At 28.3% G+C, this 22,995-nt stretch overlaps 2 protein-coding genes across 2 annotated transcripts; both read right to left on the reverse strand.

Moving 5' to 3' along the window:
• Positions 1–3,453: 3,453 nt before the first annotated feature.
• On the reverse strand, positions 3,454–4,696 carry LOC146888488 (uncharacterized). The gene is made up of 2 exons (XM_085670123.1): positions 3,767–4,696; positions 3,454–3,681 (listed from the first exon to the last, which is right to left on the reverse strand). The coding sequence occupies exons 1-2, from the start codon at positions 4,694–4,696 to the stop codon at positions 3,454–3,456; spliced, it is 1,158 nt and encodes a 385-aa protein (XP_085526249.1).
• An 83-nt stretch (positions 4,697–4,779) lies between these two features.
• LOC146888489 (uncharacterized) lies at positions 4,780–6,648 on the reverse strand. The gene has a single exon (XM_085670124.1). It carries the CDS (start codon positions 6,646–6,648, stop codon positions 4,780–4,782), a length of 1,869 nt encoding a protein of 622 aa, XP_085526250.1.
• Positions 6,649–22,995: the final 16,347 nt, after the last annotated feature.

The following is a 22,995-nucleotide window of genomic DNA, read 5'->3' on the forward strand; positions in this document are numbered from 1 at the left end:
GGTAAAGGTCATTTCTTTCTGCAATTCTTTAATTTAAACATACAGCCCCATAAATTTATGTATGTTGGAATGTACATTATAAAATACGATCTTTTGTATTTTGAATGGTGTATTCCAGAATATAAAATAAAAAATGCATTCAAAATTTCATAAAATGGAATAGAAATGTTTTAAATCCTACAATTTAGAATACAAATTTTGTATTTTGGTTATACTTTCTAGAATAAAGAAAATTATATTTCTTCACGTTGTATATTCTTTTATAATATAAAAAAAATCTAAATTATATATTTCAGAATACAAAATTTATATTTTAAACATAAATCAAAATACAAAAATTTATGAGGACGCGGGAAGAAGTGTAGGATGGTGCTTGAAGAAACTTCTTAGTGTAGATATTTGTTTGGGCTAATCTCAATTCGCAAGAACTTGGAGCTTGGTCCTTTTTATTCTCAACTCTTCCATGTGCGTTTTTTCATATGGTACTTCTTTCTGCACCTTTCTGTTTTTCTTCTTGCACCCCCAACAAAATTTTAATTCCCAAACTACCTTTCATAAAAAATGTAGTAAAATGTTTAGGATTCATACAAAAGGGTGGTGACCACTTCTATCAGCCTTTAAGATTCGGAGAAAAAGAAAAAATAAATGAGTGGGTGGATGGGAAAGGAAAATAGGTGACTTTATCTGTAGAGAAAAGAACGATGAATAAAAATTAACTTCATAAACTTTGCATGACACATGTTAATGTATTTTTAGCTTTTAGTAATATCATTTCTAAATATTGTTATAAATTATCCAAATTTTAGTGTCGCTTTTGCTAAAATCAAATAACCAACTGAAAAGTATTTTAAAATATGTCAATTTTGTCAAATTTTCAAAATTGATCACGAAGATTTCGTGACTAATACTTCACCGATATATGTTGACAAAAAAAATAGTAGTTTCTGACCTTAGGTTTTTATTTGTTTCTTCTTTTCAAAGATCTTTTTAAAAAGTAAAAAAGAACATATTTAGTAAAATTAATTTTCGAAACTATTTAAAACAATATCTATAATCTAGAAATAAAAATTCCGTATTGTTCTTTATTACTCGTTCAATCCTTCTACTTAAAAAAAAAAAAATTCCACACCAACTTTCATGTGGGGTGTGTTGACTGTGAGAGATCAATTTACATGCCAAATTGGGTATGAACTGTATAAATAATATTAAATAATGATATATATATATATATATATATATATATATATATATATATATATATATATATATATATATATATATTATTTAAAGACACCTACATATGAAACATTTTCCAGCAATATTGCACCAAACACCACCAAAGTTTTGTACACGTCAATTGGTTACGTGTGTGTAATTATGCATGTTTCCAATTAGTGAGGAATTCGAAAAAATACTGATAATTTGACATCTTTAAAAAATATAATTAATTTATAATTACTTATATGCTATCCTATTAATTCTAAATACTACAATTGCAAAACTATGTTGTTAGCTATTATCTTAATAAAAGATGGGTTTTTAAAATATTATAGTTTTCAAAAATATCTTCTTTTATTCGAAAATTGCATTTGCAAATTGGTGATGTTACCATGAACCTTGCTTGCATTGAATGAAAAAGGTGACCATTCTTCCACTGTTAATGATCATATTGCATTTTCACGGATATCCACCAACCAAGTTGTGAGTTTACTTTTTTTCTTTCTTCACACCCTTAATTAACAATAATTTGGTGCACATTCAGCCAATAAATAAGATATTTTATATCATCTTAGTTTATAGCTGTCAATACTCATACATAAACCAGATTTACCAAATATATGATCTTGAGATAATACTGTTATATTTAAATATTTTTATAATCATTAAATTCAAATTTTTTTCGATAGGAAGTATAAAAGATATTTGAAATTTTCCTATTTAATAATTAAGAGAATTGATAAAAATATATATAATTTAGGGTTAATTATGTTTTTCGTCCCCCTACTATTAGTGGTTTTTGGTTTTAGTCCCCCATCTAACGATTGATCCATTTCAGTCCCTCACCTTTTAAATTGCATGGAATTGGTCCCTGATTTTAAACTCCGTTAGATTGAATTGACACCTGGCTAACGGATGGCCACGTAAGGATCCCGTTTAAGGCTTTCTCTTCAATTACAATATTATGCACGTTTGGGGGTATGTTATGAAACCCTAAAATTGGATAAATTTGAGAAACAGCGGATTGCACGTAGAGGATTGGAAATCGCATCGAACGTGTGTGGGTGTGGGGAGAATAGCGGATTGCACCCTAAAACAGTGATGAATAGCGGAACCAAAGGATTTGATTGTACGCAGAGGAGTAGTGGTTCGAAAATATGGCGAAGTTGTGCGTCCTCTTCAGAAATGGCATCGAAAGTGTGTGGGTGTGGGGAGAAATTGTTGCTTCTAAAGGCAAGTACTGTGAAGAACAAAGGCAGATTATTTTGGAGGTGTAGGAATTGGGCTGTAAGTGAGAAATTCCTTAAGTTATTTTTGACCTTCATTTGCTTTTCTTTGTAATCGTTTCCTTTTCTGTGCAGTCGAATTCCAATTGTAATTATTTTGAATGGGTTAATGAGTCGGAATCAACGTTTGAAGGGAAAGACTCTGAACTGGAATCGAGCGGAGGAAAAACTGTTGAAGAAGACAAAGTTTGTTGCTTAGAAAAGGAGGAAAAGGACAAAGTGATAATGGAGTTGATAAAGAAAAATGACAAGCTGGAGAAGAAATTGCAACAAGAGAAGAACATTGGAAAATTTCTTCAACTTTTATTCGTTTTTTCGTGGGTTGCAACTGTTGTTGTGGTTATTATGGTGTTGTTGAAGGTTAATTGTAATTAGGAATGTATTAGGTATTTGTAGCAGTGATTAGGAATTTATTAAAGTTGGTGGTTAATGTTGTGTTAGGCATGTTTGGTGTATTAAACTTGGAATGTATTAAGCTTGGTGGTTACAATATCAGAATATTACTCCAATTTGTCATGCGTGATGTTATTTGACACTATGACAGTGGGTTTTACCAATTCCTGTTTGCTCAATTTTCCTATTTTCGTGATTAAAAGAATATGAAAGTACGAAACGGTGTCCCCAATTTTCTCCAACTTTGTGTTTTACCAATTCTCATAGTATGACAATTAAATTTGGAATGAATAAACAGTAATCCTACGCGTTTCATTGATCAATAATGGCAGACAAGTGGTCCAAAACAACAAGGACAGTGTTTGCTTTGATTGAATACAATAATGCAAAATAATGCAAAAAGTGGTCCAGGCATGTGGTCCATAACTTTAACTACAATAGCACTTCTCCAAAACAAAATATTGGTCCACTATCACTATGCCCAACGTTATAGCTGTCTTGATTAATTACAGATGCATTTAAAAAAGCAAGAAAAAGTTGGAATCTTCATTCATTTTCACGTGGGTTGTGCACAAGTTGTACTACTACTAGCTTGAGACCCTAATGGTTGTGCTGCCCTGCTCCTTTGTGCTGCCCTGCTCCTTCGCTGTGTTCTTGGTGCTCTTTCACCTTCATTCACGTTTGCAGCAACTATGGGTGTGGATGTCCTTCTACTGCAGCTTTGGTTTGATGGTCCAGCAACGTTGGTAGCTGCAGTGGCAGTTGGAGTGCGTTGTGTGTTTCCCTGTCCATTCAGTATGTTTTTAAATTTCAGATCTATAATTTCCAAAACAGAAATCAATAAGAAGTAAAGAACATTACTCAATTACCTTTCTGAATCTCATCCCCCTTCTACAGCTTCTGATATTATGTCCTATTTGGTTGCATCTACTACACTTCATGATCAGATTCTTCTTTGAAAGTTTTGAATGACTCACATTTTCATCTGCTTCCCTTCTTCTAAGTTTTTTTGGCCTGCCAGGTGGTGTTTTGTATATGGGTGGGAACAATTCAGGTTCATTGCTTCTGGGCCATAGTTGTTGTCCATTTATAGGGGTGATTTCTGGGCTATAGCAAGCATGATAAGCTTGTCTTTTGTAGCATGGATGCACGTATGCCTCAGGATTTTCTATCTTATAGTTAATAGCAGCCACAGCATGTCTACAAGGAATACCTACCAAATCCCAAAAGTAACAAGTGCAGCTATGCTTACTTAGATCAACTACAAATTTCTCCATAGTGAACCCCTGAGTGACTTCAAACTTAGAACCCCCTGCCCATACTGGAAGCCAGTTCCCACTTTTTTCCACCTCCCTATCAAGTCTTTTTTGAGGCTTAGGCATTACATTACCATTATATGCATTCAGCTTTTCCCTAAGTGTAGCAAATCTACTCATTGTGTATGATCTAATCCATTCCATCATACTAATGATTGGTTTATCTCTAGCCAATAAAATTGTACTGTTGAATGATTCATACAAGTTATTCATTAAAACATCACATCTAGGGTAAATGCTGAATGCATGTTTACACCATGAACTTCTAGGAATGGCAACTAACCAATTATATGCTTCAGGGTTGATGTTTCTTAACTCACCCATTTTTTTCTCCCAGGCTGCGTAAAAAGTAGCCTTTGCTGCCCCCATCATAAGATCTCTGATTACCACCCCACCACCAAATTTCTTCTTGAAATTGCTGTACAGGTGCCTCAAACAGAAACGGTGCTCTACACCATTCAAAATTTCATCAAACACAGACATAAGTCCCTGCAAAATACAATAGTTATTAATCAGAGGGAAACAGTCAATTAATTGTGTGTGTCTAAAGGAAAATTTTATGTTATCTAAATTACCTTCTGTTGGTCTGAGATGAATACCCAACGATGATCTGCAACATCTCCAATATCCTCCAGCAATAGTGTTAGGAACCATCTCCATGTCTCTTTATATTCATTCTCAACTGCAGCAAACGCTAATGGATAGTATTGGTCGTTGGGGTCCCTGCCCACTGCAACCAAAAGTTGACCACCATATGATGTTTTCAAGTGGCAACCATCAACACCTATGAAAGGCCTACACCCAGCCAAGAAACCAGTCTTACAGCCAGCTAAGCACATGTAAAAACAGCCAAATCTTGGTGGCAGACTTGGTTGGGGTTGATTGATCTTGATCTTGACAGTTCCAGCCTTGACCCTGACTAATTCAGCAATATAATCATGTAGTCTACCATATTGACGTTGTCCATCCCCCACCAAACAGTCCATTGCAATTTGTTTTGCCTTTCCAGCCCTCCATGGAGTAATGCCTACACTATATGTCTTCTTGATTTCATCAATTATTTGACTCACTGTCATGACACCTACGTTCATGTATCTATCTATTAGAACCTGCGCAATCCAGTCCTTATTTGCATTTTTATTTCCAAACACCCTCCCACACCTGTGACGCCCAACCAATGTCTTAACTTGAAATGTTTCCCTACCTCCAACCTTACTCACCATGATTAAAAAACCACATTTTTTTTTACATACAGCCCTGACTCTCCTCTGATCATTCTTCACAAATTGTACTTCTTTCCCATTCAAAACACTATGCTCCATCAATGCTTGTTTAAACTCCTTCAAAGAACGAAATTCCATTCCCAATTTGAACTTGAAGTCTTTAGTCATATCTTCTGCTCTGTACTTCGAAAATTTGGGCCCATCACGAACCATACCATTCTCACTATCCACATCAGACTCTAACTCATCAGTATCGTACTCCTCACTTATGTCATGTACTCCAATTTCAGCATTAGTGACAAATGAACCTTCTCCAACATCCTTTTTAGTCCTCACTGTGCTTGGATTGCGTTTCATTGCTTTCCACCTATCCAAAACAGCTCCAAGTTTTCTCACGGGTGGCTGAATATCTACACCAAATCCATCATCATCATCTGCCACCCTTTCTTCTTCACTATCATCCAGTTTGTCTGCACCAGCCCCTTCATCATTTTCAGACTCAACCTCTTCACATATAACATCCTCCTCACCCCTAACTTCTGCCTCAACCACCCGTTCTGCCACCCCTCCCAATTCTGCCTCAGGATCCACATGAGCCTCATCCTCCATTTGGACCTCAGTCACCACATCACCCTGACCCATCACTTCTGCCTCACCCATCACTTCTGCCTGAACCCCTACAGCTGCCTCACTCACCAAACTAGGCTCACCAGCAACATCAACCTCAACCCCTACAGCTGCCTCACTCACCAAACTAGGCTCACCAGCAACATCAACCTCAACCACTTCAGGTGCCTCATCCACTACAGCTGCATCAGGAACCACATCTTGTTCACCCCCCACGTTTGGCTGACTGAATTCTTCATCCAATTCAGGACCAGTTATAAAATGCACCACTTCGGCCTGACAAGGAATGTGTTGAACATATATATCCACCTCTTCGTTCCTTTCCTCTGCATACTTAGCCAAAGCTAATGCCTCCTTATCATCACTCAATAATCTTAGATTGTTTAACAGCTTCTCTTTGGAACCCTTCCACCACAGTTTAACATCGCCAGCGTATTTAAACTCCTTCACGATGCCTAATGCTTCAAAGAAAGACCAAAAATCTGGATCGATCCCTTTCACAACGTGGATTTCACCGCCAACATATTTCAATCCCCTATTCCTTTCAAACCTACCCATATGATGAAATGCCACCGCAAACCCCATTTGCAACCCTACATTTCAAATAAAGCACAAACCCAACAAAAACAACAACAATCGAACTTTAATAACAGCAAAACCAGAGTAAATCGAACAATGAACGAAACAAAATTTGTAAACAATACAACTTAACTTACCTCAGTTCACCAATGTTGATTTCGTCGTTCAAATATCACCACAAAACCACTTTGATTTCGCTCTGTCAATGAAGTTTCTGTATCCTTCGCTGAGTGCAACCCACTTCGACTTCGTCGTTCACCACCTCAAGTTTAGGGTTTTTAGCAAAAAACCCTTTCTAATTTCAAAGGTTATGCTTACTTTCGCAGAATGTTAGCTGAAAACATTACTAACTTAACCATACTTCTTTAATTAATGAACACGTGACTGAAAACATTACTACTATAACAACACTTCTTTAATTAATTAACACATGAGCTGAAAGCATTATTACAGTCTAACCAAAACGTGCATAATATTGTAATTGAAGAGAAAGCCTTAAACGGGATCCTTACGTGGCCATCCGTTAGCCAGGTGTCAATTCAATTTAACGGAGTTTAAAATCGGGGACCAATTCCATGCAATTTAAAAGGTGAGGGACTGAAATGGATCAATCGTTAGATGGGGGACTAAAACCAAAAACCACTAATAGTAGGGGGACGAAAAACATAATTAACCCTATAATTTATATGTTACGTATACATGTACTTTTAGTAGTTAAATTGATCTTATTGAAAAAGTGACTAATCCTTTTAGTGATTGATTAGATTTTGATAACTATATATTTTTGGTTGCTATTTCGATCTTAACGATTTATTAACTAATTTTATATTTTTTAGCGATTAAAATAGGTGATCGCTAAAATATAATATTTTAATATACAAACGGGACAAGCGAAACATGTTAAGTAAATGAAGGACATTCACACATATTTTGAGAGATTCTTGGTGATAAATTTGGAATGTGATCGTTTCTCTTTTTAATTTATTACATTTTTTTTAATTATTCATGCCATTTTTTTAACAGTATATACAATAACGAAAAATATATATATTTTACCCAAATAAAGTACTCAAAATCAACAATAATTAATTTAAGTGACAGGTGTTTGATTTGAAAGAATTTTTTCTGTTTGGATGAATAACAGGGAAGAGGACAATCAGTCCGTAGGGAAAGTTTCATTTATTGCGTCGTAAAAGCTTTGAATTAAATATATTTTTATTTTTATTTTTAATATACACAAATATAAAAAGGTGTCTGAGAAGGGATTTGAATAACGAAGGTAAGTGAGTACTACTTTGGAAAGTAAAACAAGTAATCGAAATTGTTAAACAGATAATCAAATAGGAGTAGATATGCACGATAAATAATAAATGTATTAATATAATAATTATTTTGTTCAATTAATGAATGAAATAATTCGTTGTTTTACTTATTTTAAACCAACCAAATGTCTTCCGTGAGAAAATTCTTCCTTATTAATTTGAAGCGTTGACTTGAATGAATTTTATTCTCCCTCAGCCACCCCTTTATCTTTGTCAACGAAATCTTTCATTATACTCTTTAGGAAGGAAAGGAAAAATAGACATTAATACTCCCTCTTAATGCTGAAATTATGGTAGTATTAAGTCAATGAATTGAAACTAAATATATTGTTTGGATTAAACTTACAGCATACTGTATTTAAATTAGGAACAAAAATAAGATCTAGTAACTACTATGTGAGTTTACGTTGGAGACTAAATTATTGGAAGTCATCTAAACAAAAATATATATTATTTGGAAAACAGATTAATTTAAAAAAAAAGTTAAATATATCTTTCGCTCTCAAAATATTATTAAAATTTGTGTTTTATCTCTAAATTTTTCATTCCTATACTTTTATAGAAGTTATGTAAAATATTTTTTTTTTCACAAACAAATAACATGTGAAATTTTATATGAGACTATGATAAAACATCCATATCGTTTGTTGGAGAGATGTTTCGTGTAACTTTTATTAAGGAATGAAATAATTTATAATTTAATTTTAAAATAAAACACAATTATATATATATATATATATATCTAAAAAATCAACATGTTGTTTAAAATGTAATGTTAAGTCTCCTTAGATTGCAACTTATTTTATCCAACAACAATCTTTTGAGAAATCCAAGTAAGCTTTGGAATAAATCAATCATACATCGGTAGTATCTCCCATTAGCATAAACTAAAGAGAAAAAAAAGTGACTACAACTTGAGATAAAATTGGTTATACTTACCACAACCAAAGTTCAATTGCTCCAAACTATTTTATTCATCACCACATTCTCAAGACTTTAATTTGATGAAAAAAGAAAAAAAAAACTACATTAGAAAACCAAAGATTTTAAAATGAATGTGAAAAACATCGTTCCTAATTCATTTTAAATTTTTATGTTAGAATTATACATAGTCTTACAAAATACATATGTAAATTATTTAAATATTAAGAAATATATAAAAATATAATTAATAAAAAAATTATTGTGATCTTAAAATAGAATGAAACAAAAAAAAAATTGATATTTCGGAAAAGAAAATAAAAGCAAACATACATAAAATATCACACATAATCTTCATCTAAATGAGTTAAATTAATAATTTATATGTTCAAAGTTGGTGTATATTGAATGATACCTTTGAACTTTATTTAATATTTGATAAACATATTAATTTAGTTTTGACTATTTGTTTTTTCCGTCTTTTGTGCAATATTGTTGACATGACATATAACACTATAAAATTATTGATTCAAAATTAACAAAACTACTCTGAGAATTACATTAACTTATATTTTTTAAATGTTGTGTAAAAGGATATTAATTTTTCAAAAAATCCATTTCAATACGGGTCAAATTTGGAGATATTAAACATTCAATTAAGTTTTATTTGGCTGACTAACTTGCACGAATTAAAAAATATCACCGTTGCTAATACGATAAAAAAATTGACCGGTTGATATACATTAAAAAAAATGTATGATAAGGATTATTGAGTACTAAACTATTGCAAACCAGTAAAAGTATAAAGAATGACAAAATTCAAAATAAGAATTTTCGGTGTTGCTAAACTCTCTCTCTCTTTTAAGAGTCCATGACATTTGTTTGAAAATTTCCAACATGTTCAAATTGGACACGCCAATGTGAAAACTGAAAAGTTTAATGTAAAGGCAAATTATGCGATATTCTTATGTTGTTGGTTATATGAAAATGTGAACATAAGGTATGTAACAACTTTTGACAACAACCAAGATAAAAGACTCATTTATGTCTCATTGTGTGATTGAGTCTCATTTATTATATTGTAGAGTGATGCATTGCACTTTCATGAAATTTTGAATGGTTAAAATGATATTTGTCTTCTTCAACCAAATGGAGGGCCAAACTACAAATTATGAATAAAGAGAATTGGCAAAGAAAATATATACACAATTGGTTCTTCATATGTGTGTGGTAAATGATCAGGGATTATAACATATATATACTTTTATCTATACATGTATCCATTGATTAATTTTTGTAAAATAATAAAAAATTACAAGTAGACCGAAATAAATATAATATTATCAAATATTTAATATTAAGATGAGGGTTGTTTCTTCGATATCAAATATTCATAAAGAAATTATATATCTATACATATCAAATTAGAATACCAAATAATATTTAATAAGCATCAAAACATTTATTAAATTTGTAAACATTAATGAAACCGGTTGATAAAATTTAAAAATATTTTAAAAAAATATAAAAGAAAAACAAATGTTCAAATTAAAATATATTTTAAAGGTTTCGATACTTCAATCTTTTAAATTTTAATGAATCTCTTATTTACATGCTAATAAAAGTTATAATACATCACTTGATCAAAATCACGCAAAAAACAAAGATTAAACTAATAATAATAAAATTTTAATATAGATCTTGTATCTTTTGGACTTCAATATATATTTGATGATGATAAAAAGAAATTCATGACAATTACATTAAACTTTTATATTACAATAAATAAACTTTATTTATACAATTATAGTAACAAAACTACTTATAATAATGAGTTAGAAAATAAAAAATAATCATATAAAATATATTAAAATATTAAAAAATTAATGTGTGTTATAAACAATTTAAGAGACTATTGAATAAAATCACACCAAGGAAAACAAATGTATAATTAAGGGTATGATAAAATGAGAAATACTTTAGAGATCTAAGAAAACTTTTAAATATCGATATAATAGTCAATAGTTGAGAAACAACAAAAGTTGTTTAGTGAAACAAAATAGTCCTTCAAATGAAACAAAAATTTATATTACCTAGTAAATGAAAGGTTCATGCTATTGAACACTTAAATTGAGAGTTTAAACATTCTCATGTTAAATGAAAATATACAATAAATAAAAATATCAAAAAAGATAAAAATATTCAAATGTGAGACATAAAAAATATTTAATTGTCATACATCATTTGAACATCATTGCAAAAAGGTTATGATAAGATGAAAAACATATTGGAAACTCGAATAAATTTTATGACAAACCAAACAATTAGAAAAAATAGATAATAGAAAGTGTGTAGTAATATATATATATATATATATATATATATATATATATATATAATTTTACTTAATTGACTATGAATGTTTTAATAATTTATGAAGGGATGAAGATATGACAGAGACGAGTATTATGACGGCTATGGGGATGGCGACGGAGCATATATGTACATCCCCAATTGTAAAAGTCAAAGATTCCCCATTACTCATACACATACCCATATCCAATCAATGTGAAGATTTTCGGTCAAAACGAAAACTGATTCAGACTATACCCACAAGACGGTTTTATTTGTCATCTTTATAAATTGTTCACATGGTTAAAATTAAATATAACAGTTTTTATTAAATTACACCATCCAGAGTTTGCATTTAAATTTGATACATGTGTTACTTATATTAAATATTTAAAAATAGTTTTATCAAAATTTGAGTGAAAATAATTAGAATAATTTACATGAATGTTTTTTAATAGATGTAATTGTAGCTGTTGATCTTTTAAGTAGAACTCTTGTTCATATAGCCGGATTCTAGCGGAATGTAATAAGATGATTGTATTTATAAATTAAAAAATTATAATTTAATCGAAATAAAATGTTGTTTACATATTTATACATACAATACTTGTTTGTAAGACGTAGGAAATGAATTAAGAGTATAAATAATTTCAGCTTAAATATTTTAAACTTAAAATACATATTTTTTAAATAGAAAATTTAATTTGTTGAATGTTATTTTATAATTTTTTATAAATTATTTTTTTTTCTATATTCTTTTTACACTTTATTTTATCTTTCTACTCATGTACTCAAAGATGAGTTCACCACAAAAGTCTTAGCTTAAACCACAACAATCTTGTTTGATCACATTTTTCATGTAAGTTCATATTTTATTTTTCTCTTCAAATCATTTTTATAGATTTTGTACACATGTATCGTAGAGTTGTCTCATTTGACTCAAAATTTCAAGAAGAATCTTTGGTTTATTAATATCTTTAAATAATTGATCTAAGTTTATATTAGTCTAAACTCATTTCAAGTAAAAGAGATAGCATGTTTTATTATTAGTATATGTTGAATGATTTGATTGGTTGGGAGTGGTATTTATTACCTTTTAGTTTATATGTTTGATGTTGTTTAAGACATAATAGTTGTTGAAAGTTGATCGGATATGTTAAGTTGAGATATTGTTATATTATGTGAGAAACAAATTTGAGAATAAATATATTTGTTTGGTTAAATTGGCTAATGATATCATGCTTTAGAATTGAGCAAAATTCAAAAATTAAAAATTCATAGTTCAAGTTGTTTTATTTTTTAGAGAAGCCTAGTGGAAAAGGCCTCCAAAGGTTTAGATCATTAGAGGAGTAAAGCGCTCACAGAAAAAAGTTCTTTTAAATCAAATCTAGGCTGTTGGACATATTTGGTCTCGTTAGATGAAATTTTATGTTGAAGGCTTTCGGTGCTTGCTCATTGAATGAGTCAATCCACTCATTGAGCGAAATTCAAAAATTAAAAATCTAGAGAGCTCGAGGAATAATTGGTCATTGAGTGATTCGAGTGTTCATTGAGCGAGAATGCCTATAGAGGTATATATGTTGAGAGAGTGATAATACTTGATGGACGAGTCTTACTTTCTTAAAAATCTAAGTTTTGTCTCGTTTGGTGATCTTGTGGACTCATTAAGCAAGAAAGAAAGAATTGTATATACAAAAATGAAGGTTTTAGAAATTTTAAAACAAATGTGTAAGAGGCCGAGTAAAAATGACAATTTGATATATGTGATATGAATGTAGTTATTTACGAGGAAATAATATTTTGAGTGATTTTAGGATATGTATTAAATGGAGATTCAGTAAAGAAATTATTTCAACTCTACTAATACTTGACTTAAGTGTGGTGTGAAAAGAATCATATCCCACATGTTGTAGGAATTTACCATGTCATATGAAGAAAACTTAGTTCTTAAGGCGTGACTCTGTGTGAGTTGGCGTCGTATGACAAGTGCATAATCTTTTAAGTTTATTGATTGCAATCCGAAAATAAAGTCAGCTATAACAATGATGATGATGTTATCTGGGTGATGAATGTGATGTGAAAGACGGTTGAAACCTTTGAATTATAAATAGATTTGTCCTTTTATAGTATGTTAACTTTCATGGGAGAAAAAATATGTTTGGGATGTATTTATTTCCCTCTAATGTTTAATCAGACTATATTTATATTTTAAGAAACAAATTTTATTCCTAATTGTTTAACAAAGACATTATAATATTAATTGCTAGTTACAATATTAATTGCTAAATTATATACAAAATAAAATAAAACTAAAATTAACATTAGTTTTAGATAATATATTTATATATGGTATCCATTCAAATGCATTTTTTAGGATGGATTATAGAAGATAGGTTATATCTATAAATTATAATTAATTTAGTGCTATCAAGGTCATATTTAAACATTAGGGATTCATAAGAAAATGAATATTTAAGCAACGGTTTGGCAACGATTTTCTGATTGTGGAGTTTGCAGTAATGGTCATTGCTCAAAGGCAACAATTTTTTCTCTAAGGCCACAAATGTTTTGAAAACCATTGTCTTAGAAAAGTACAATAGACAATAGTTTTTTATGAGTGTTTAGGCAACAATTTATTCATAGTTTTATGCAACTTACTTCAAACATTGCATATTCTCAAAAAGACTCAAGCAACTAACATATGCTCGAAAAGACTCAAGCAACTAACAAAAGACAAATTTATTGTGATCATGATTCTGACAAGGTAGGATTGCAGTAATCTTTGTCAAAACTCCTATGGTGCACTCCGATTTGTTGAAAGTCTCACATCAACTAGAGATAAGATCAATTTATAATATATAAATGAGTGTAAATCTCACCTTATAAGCTAGTTTTGTGAAGTTGAGTTAGACTTAAAATTCACTTATTAACATATTATTAGAGTCATGTGTTAAAGTCTATTCTAACACAGATTGTTATTTGTTAGTCTATTGTTTCACCCATTGTACTTGGACAATCCATTAATGTCTAATTTCATGCTCGAGATGCATATGTCTTATCGTAAGAAGAGTGTGTTAGAAATCTTGTATCGACTATAAATAAAGTCAATTTATGGTATGCAACCGAGTGCAAGCCTCACCTCACAAGTTGATATTGTAAAATTAAGTTAGGCTTAAGTCATAGAGAGCATTAAATGGTTTAATGTTTTACCTTTATGTATTTATTTATATTTTTTAATAACAGGTCTAATTTTCTTATGTTTTAATATCTAGTGTAACTTTTATCATGAGTTTGATGTGGTCGCCATATTTTGTATTCTTTTATTTATTTTTTTTAATAAACTTTTATGTAATGACAAATTATTGATATTGTAAAATTAAGTTAGGCTTAAGTCATAGAGAGCATTAAATGGTTTAATGTTTTACCTTTATGTATTTATTTATATTTTTTAATAACAGGTCTAATTTTCTTATGTTTTAATATCTAGTGTAACTTTTATCATGAGTTTGATGTGGTCGCCATATTTTGTATTCTTTTATTTATTTTTTTTAATAAACTTTTATGTAATGACAAATTATTGATATTGTAAAATTAAGTTAGGCTTAAGTCATAGAGAGCATTAAATGGTTTAATGTTTTACCTTTATGTATTTATTTATATTTTTTAATAACAGGTCTAATTTTCTTATGTTTTAATATCTAGTGTAACTTTTATCATGAGTTTGATGTGGTCGCCATATTTTGTATTCTTTTATTTATTTTTTTTAATAAACTTTTATGTAATGACAAATTATTGATGAATTTTAGAGTATGAACATAATTAAGATGTCAAAATTTATTGTGATATCTATCATTATTTTGTTTGTAATTAGATTTAAATTCACTTTTTAACATTTCATACAAGACTTAATAATTTATTTTTTATATTTAAATCTTTTATTTGTTTTGATTTTTTGTATTGTTTCTATTTCGATTTAAATAGAGTCAACGAAACTATAATTACTAATTAAAGTTTTTATTTAATTCACATGATCATCTTATCTTTTAAATAGTTTGAGTATTTTATTAAACTGATAAGTGGTTATGTTTTAAACAATATTAACACTCATTCAATAAACATCGAGTCATGAATCAAAAGTTTGATTAAATTAATAATTAAAATTAATAAAAAAAGTAAATGTTATGAAAAGACAGAAAAAAAAAATAATAAACCCACCTCCAACAAGGAGGAACTTTCCCATCTCATGAAATGTTGCTATTATCATGTTATTATTACGGGCGGCAGTGAGAGAATTTCATGACTATAAATTGATGAATGCTCCATTTTTTAATTTTCAGACAAGAAACTCAATAGGCTACCTACTATTTTATTTTTATGTTGTAGTATTATGTAGGTTCAAAGTCATAATTTTGGACGTTCGTTTTTTCCACTACTAATTTAATTAATAAAAAACATTTTAAAATAATACCACAATAATAATGAATAAAGACAATTTATTTGTGCAATTGAATTTTACATAGACTTTTTACTATTTTATCTTTATTATTTTAATTTTTTTCATGTATAAAAATATTAATATTTTTGCTAGAATATGACCAACGGGAATTGCTAGTAAAGAATATTAATTTTTTATTACTTAAATAAAAATTGAGAATGTGTAGAAAATTAAGAGTAAAAAACTTATAATTATTTTTAAAATATAAGATAAAAGTGCATAAAAGCTAAACTATTGCTTTTTTTTTTTATTATAAAAATTATGTCCCACATATATGTTATACATCTAACAACAATAATTATACTTACAGAAATTGGCAATAAGTATGTATGAAATCTCATACAAATTTTACTTGTGTTTCCATCATTTACAATGAAAAGTTTATATAAAAATTTGATTCTTCACAAATAAAATTACTAAAATATCGTGATCCATTCTGTATGTCCACACATATTTTATATATATATATATATATATATATATATATATATATATATATATATATATATATATATATATATGTATGTATATATATATATATATATATGTATGTATGCGGTTAGTCTTTCGGATAGTGTGACAGATAGTCTGATTGGTGGGACAGATAGTCTGATTAATTGGACAAGCAGTTACTGAAAAATTAAACAGATATAATTATTAAGATATAGACAAAAATTTCAAAACAGTGATTTTTTTTATTTTAAATTCTATTTTAGCTTTATTTTAAGATTAGAAAATATAAGATAAAAGTGGAAAAAAATTTATTACTTTTTATTATTGTAGAAATTTAAATATATTTTATATTTTTTTTCTTGAACTTCTGTATCAAATTAAAATTCTTCGTTTAAGATTTTGATATATTTTTTTTTCAAAGTTTAAAAATAAATTAATATAGTTAATTATGTTAACGTGTCAAATTTGACATCAAATTGAAAACGTGTCAACGAAATAAATAAAGATTAAATATGTTTTTTATTTTTTAATTTTTAATGAAAATTGTAATCCGTCTGTCTTTAAAATTTTGATTTAATTTAGTCCTCAATTTTATAAGTATATAAATTTAGTCATTTTAACCAAATTTTATTAAATTTATTTTACGTTTCAAATGCGTTTCATGCTCATTTTAGCTAACGTTGAAGTAAAAATGTGTCAAACTGTGTGAACAACTCACGATAATATGAAGATATGAAATACGTTTGAAACGTTACATAAACTTAGCATTAGCAAAATATGGTTAAAAAGACTAAATTCATGCAATTCTAAAATTAGGAGATTAAATTAAACTAAAGTTTCAAAAAGACTAATTTTAATTTTCATTAAAAAATTGAAAAATTAAAAATATATTTAACCTAATAAACAACTCAAATATTAACATGAAATACGTTTGACATGTCTATTGGAAGGCGGAGCTACTTCACCGATGAATGAAGAATGATTTTGATGATGTCTACTGGTCCAGAATAAAACATAGCTTGGTCCAGTTAGGTTATGCATTAGGCTAATAGTTTTTCTTTATCAAATGTATTTTAGGTCTGCTGTGTGTTGTTTTGGACCATTACACTTATGTTGTGTAATCTTGCATGATTAGTTTTTTAACTAATGGATTAGCTGTGAGTATGGCACAAAGAAAGTGAAAATATACTCACGATAATCGATTAGGTAAATTGCTAATCAAATTAGTGACAGCAGAAATCTTTGTATAAAAGCTATTTTTAGAATCTGTTTTGGCTCTGGAGAAATTTGATAGATCACGCAGTTTTCCATTTGAAAGAGAGCCATCTGAGAGTCACAGAGTTTCTGAATATTCTGGAAGATCACTCAAGTGCAGATTCAAGAAGATTGATAGTTGATTCTACCATGATGGGTCTTGCTTGAATCAAGGAGCATCTTGTCAAATCTGCACAACATAGGTGTATTCGTTTCTTGTTTTTGTTTACTGTATTTCTGATTACAGTTGCTTCACTGTGTGAAGTGTAGACTTAGGTGCAATTGTGTGGATGCATTGCTCCTAGGGGGAGTTAATCAAGTTCTTGGGTTTTGGGGGTTTAGAATTACATAGGTGTGCTTGTAATTCTTGGATCCTATTTGTTTAGTGGAATCCTCCTAAGTGTGTTACTTAGGAGAAGACTGGATGTAGATTCGCCTTGAATCGAACCAGTATAAATTGTGTGTCTTGCTTCTTTCTTCTCTCTCATAATCTTTCTTGATTGATTGATTGATTTAAACAGTCCATTAACCCACAACTGTGACATTGATTAATTGAGCTTTAAAACCTAAAGATTTATTCAAGATTCATCTTAAACCAGATAAAAGTCATTAATTAATTCAATTCCTTTGTGGTTAAGATATTAGACATATCTATTTTTTAACAATGTTAACAAAATTTAAAATAATTGAATTTAAAAAGTTATATCCATTTTTTTTTTAACTTGAGAGCAAAATATATTAAAATTTCAATATTAATTGACACACAAAATATATGTAACCCTCGTAAAAAAATATGTCCCACATATGTTACACTTGTAACATAAATAGTTAAACGTATAGAATTTGACGATAAGGATAAGTTACATCTCATACAAATTCTACTTCAGTTTCCAGTTTCCGTCATTTCCAATGAAACTTTAATATAAAACATGTGATTCTTCACTACTAAAATTATTAAAATCTTTCGGTTCATTCTGTGTGTCCACACACATATATTTGGTCATTCCCTCTGACAGTCCGATTGGTTGGAAAAGAGGTGACTGAAAAATTAAACAGTGATATATTTATTAGGATAAAGACAAAAATGAAAAACAGTGATTGTACCTGTACTTTAATTTGTATTCACTATTTACCCATATCTTTATCAAAATTACTTCTATTTCTTTCCTTATTGACCAAATAAATGATCAGAAATGGATTAAATAAAAAAAAACTTAATTAAAGTTTTCTTAGGTACTAAAAGTTAGGTAAATGTTAACATTAACACTTTACACCGATTAAGAAAAATGAAAAGGAAGAGCAAACAATGAATGTTGAAGTCTTTCACCTCGTCTATTGTTCCAAGAAGATAGATCCAGAAATACGCGTGTGTATATATACCTCCCCTAAATGGAACAAATTATTGTGATACGTTACCAACCCCAATGCACTGTAACGTGTTGATTTGATGCATCAACATCACGAAGAGAACGGTGAATGGCGAAATCAGAGGCAGACGCAGAACCAAAGAAAATAAGAACAGAGCAGAGCAGTTCACAACACAACACTGCTCAAGACGCGCCCTCTACCACATATTCCCTTCCCCGGTTTTCACCTGCTTTCAAAGTTCAGTTTCAAATTACCGAATCTCCCACTCAACACTTTCTTAACTTATCTCTTTCTTCTCTTTTTTCTTCCCATTTTCTTGTTATATTCTATATTATATCCTTAACTCACCTTTCCTAACCATTAACAACCAAATTTGATGATTCTCATGATGTTTTTCTCTCGGTACTAATTCAAATTAAAGTATTTAAACGTATGTTAATATTATATTAAACACTGATTGTGATTATAACCAAATATTGCATGTATTTATATATAAAAAAGTGTGATGTTAATGTATTACCAAGAAAATTGCTATTAAACTTTTTGTGACATTTCACGTGACTTGCTATATTTGAATTCAAAATTATATAGAATTTTGTTATAATATGTGAGCAGAGGATTTTGAAACACTTTCCTAAAATATTTAAGATATAATTGTAAAAATATTTTTAATGAACTTTATTGTATCTTTAAGTAAATTTTGAACCAAATATTGCTCAATACATAATATGATTATCAGATTTATATTAATTAAATAATATGTTTATATATATATATATATATAATTAATATTTTCTTCCTAGCATATTTTATAATTTGTAACATATATTTTCTATTAAATTAAATTTATACGCGACTTATTAAATAATATAAGTCTTAAAACTGATGCCTAACATTGGCTGTATAAAAACTCATTTAACTTGGTCATTATTTGATTAGTCTAGTGTCTTGTTAAATAATATAAGTCTTAAATTTTATTTATCAAGACGTTCATTATTTTATTTGTCTAATAATATTTTCTTCTACATATAGGTGAGGATGAGTGATATATAGACCGTGACACTTTATTTTTGTGACGATGTTAAATTAACTTAAATGGTGTGTATTTTTTACTTAAACTATATAACAAAAATTAATATATACGTGTTTTAATTAATTGTAAGTTAATAATTAAATCAATAAAGTTTAGTAAATTACATCAATGTTTTAATTTTACACATTAATAATTACTTTATACATTATTTTGAGTTCACTTATTCATTAATTTATAGACTATAATGCACATTTGATATTTAATTTTAGTTGTTCATAGATTTAAATAGAATAACATATGTGAAGATGCGGGGAATGACTTGTAACTATCATGCATGGAAAAAGGACCGAACAAAAAGTACGTGGCAGTAATTTATTGGGAAAATAATATCCTGGGTGGAATAACTTGAAATATTTTTTTAACTATAGTGAGAATCTGAAAAAAAAAACGCTGAATTCAGAATATATGGACAAAAATGAGGACTGAATTCTGAAAAAAGGTAGATTCTGTCAGCTTGTCGTGTTACCTCATCTGGTAGAACAGCACAAAGGATGAGGGATGAAACTCGCCGTTTTGCTAAAACTGGAATAAAATTACTTTTTCTTTTTTAAATAATTATAAATCTCGAATCAGTTCATTAATATGAAAATATATATAACGATGATTTAAAAACATATTAATTGATATTTTTATCCCACTTTTGGAGAATTTGATACAAAACAACACACTCAATCTTTATCAAATGTCAGTTTTCAATTCCTGAAAAAATTTTGGCTAGTTAATTTTTTCTTTGGGTTAATATCACTTTTTATGTGGATGTTAGGTTTATAATAAATGACATTGACATTTTCTTGTTTTTGGAGATTATATTCTTAATTTTGTGACTTGGTTAATAACTCTGTAAAATACACATCCAATGTTTTGTTTTAAATAATATTAGAACACTAAACGAATCTCTGCCATTACAGGAACTTGGAATAAAATGGAGATTTAGATTTGTGTAAAAAAAAATGAAAAGAATATTGTAACTTGTAAGCTTGATTTTAGCTAATTCAATCACTACAATAAATACCTGTTGTTAACGTCGACTCTTATGAGGCAAGTGTTGGTGAAGTCATTGTGTTTAAGTTGGATTTTACAAGGTATTAGACTCTTTGAATATTTTTTGTTGAGTTAGAATATATTTAAGATTGATGTGTATGTCTTGCTATTCTTTCATCTAATTAGTCGTTTAACTTTTATTGGTATAACGTGTGTTGTCAGATGAATATATTTTTTAAGAAAAAAAATAATTTAAACTTTAATAAGTTTATAATAAATGGCACTAGTGTTCTTACGTTATAAGAACATCACTAACTACATATTAATTTATTTAAAACTTCCGTTCACAATAAAAAACAACAACTAACAACTAGAAATATTGATATTAATCCTTAAACTAAATATAAACTTTTGTGTGAAATTTGGTAGCAAGTAAGTTTACTACAGTAGTTAAATAAGAGTAAATTATATTTGCATTATTGACATTCATCACATTTCTTTTGATAGTTACATAAATTATCTTAATTACTTATATACTTCTATAATATTACACATTCATCATTCATTTTATTAACTCCATTAATTGGGTATATATAGATATGAGAGTAAGTAATTTTAAGAAAACGATTATTTATATGATCATTTATTTTCTTTCAAATTAAATTAGTTAATAACCCATTTAATAGTTATGTCGATGTTAAACATTTACCAAACATTTACCACACACGCTTTAAAGAAAAAATTTATAAATATATATAATCATTTCTTTCTATGTACCCTCAACCTCATTGTTGAGATTATTCACTTGAAACATCTTTCAAGTTCTTTGTAATATATAATCTTCAGATTTTAAAAATAGTACTCATTTATAAATTTTATATTTTAATAATAATAATAATAATAATTTATGCAAACAACTATATCTATAAGAGACTTAACTATTTTATACTGCTTATAATTTAATAACTGATAGGACTAGAAACAATTAACAGAATTATGTGGCGCAAAGTAATTTTTTTTATTATATATATTATAAGAGTGTTAATAGTACATTGTGAGAACTGGGTGTTCTAAATAAAAATGATTAAATTATATTTAAATAGACGTGAAAAAGAAAATGTTGATGAATTTTGCATATTACAGGAATCATGGGATGCACATCCTGGCTAACCTAGTGATGGTAGGTAGCAATTGCGCAAACGTGGTGCCACATCAGATTTAGATGAAGTTGTCCGCAAAGTATCCCATCTTTAAACACGTTATGCAATTGTGTCTTTCTACTTCAAGACAATTTTTCAAATGATCATTAAAAAAATGTTATTTGTAAAATAAAAATAAAAAGTAATGAGTAAAAAAAAAATTGGATCTCAAAATATTATTGAATTTTTATTCCATTTCCTTACACTAAATTTGTGGTGCTAATCACATATTAATACTGAATAAACGTTATATGCAATTTTTAGGTGTGTTTGTATTTTTATTGTCTTTCACTGAAAATTATTATAGCAAATTTATAAACTTTTACATTAATTGTTTCTCATAGTTTATCAATTAATAATAAAATTTACAAAGTATTTAGTCAAATTAATAAATTAACTGGAGACTATTAATTTATGAGATGAGATTATTTGTTCCACATAAAAAATATAAAATTCAAATTAATGTAATAAGTATTTTATTCCACAGAATTAAAATTATACAAAATAAAAATTCTAAATAAAAAATTAAGCATACAAATTTTAAATTTATAAAATATAAGTTTAATTAATATTCATCACATAAACTTATTACAATAAAACAATTTGCTCTAATAAAAACATGTAATTTTTTTAAAACTACAAAAATGATAATTTAATTATTTTTAAAACATTAAAATAATAAAACATAATAATGTATTTTTTAAAACATAAATTTATAAAATATAAGTTTAATCAATATTCATCACATAAACTGATTAAAATAAAATAATTTGCTTGAATAAAAAACATATAATTTTTTTAAAACTAAAAAATAAAAATTTAATTATTTTAAAAACATTAAAATAATAAAGCATAATAATGTATTTTTTTAAAACAAATTTTATTTATATAATAAAAATCGTATAACTATATAAT

The sequence above is a fragment of the Vigna unguiculata genome, chromosome 2 (genome assembly GCF_037176805.1).
Source record: "Vigna unguiculata cultivar grain cowpea cultivar isolate G323 ecotype 2 chromosome 2, ASM3717680v1, whole genome shotgun sequence".
NCBI lineage: Eukaryota > Viridiplantae > Streptophyta > Magnoliopsida > Fabales > Fabaceae > Vigna > Vigna unguiculata.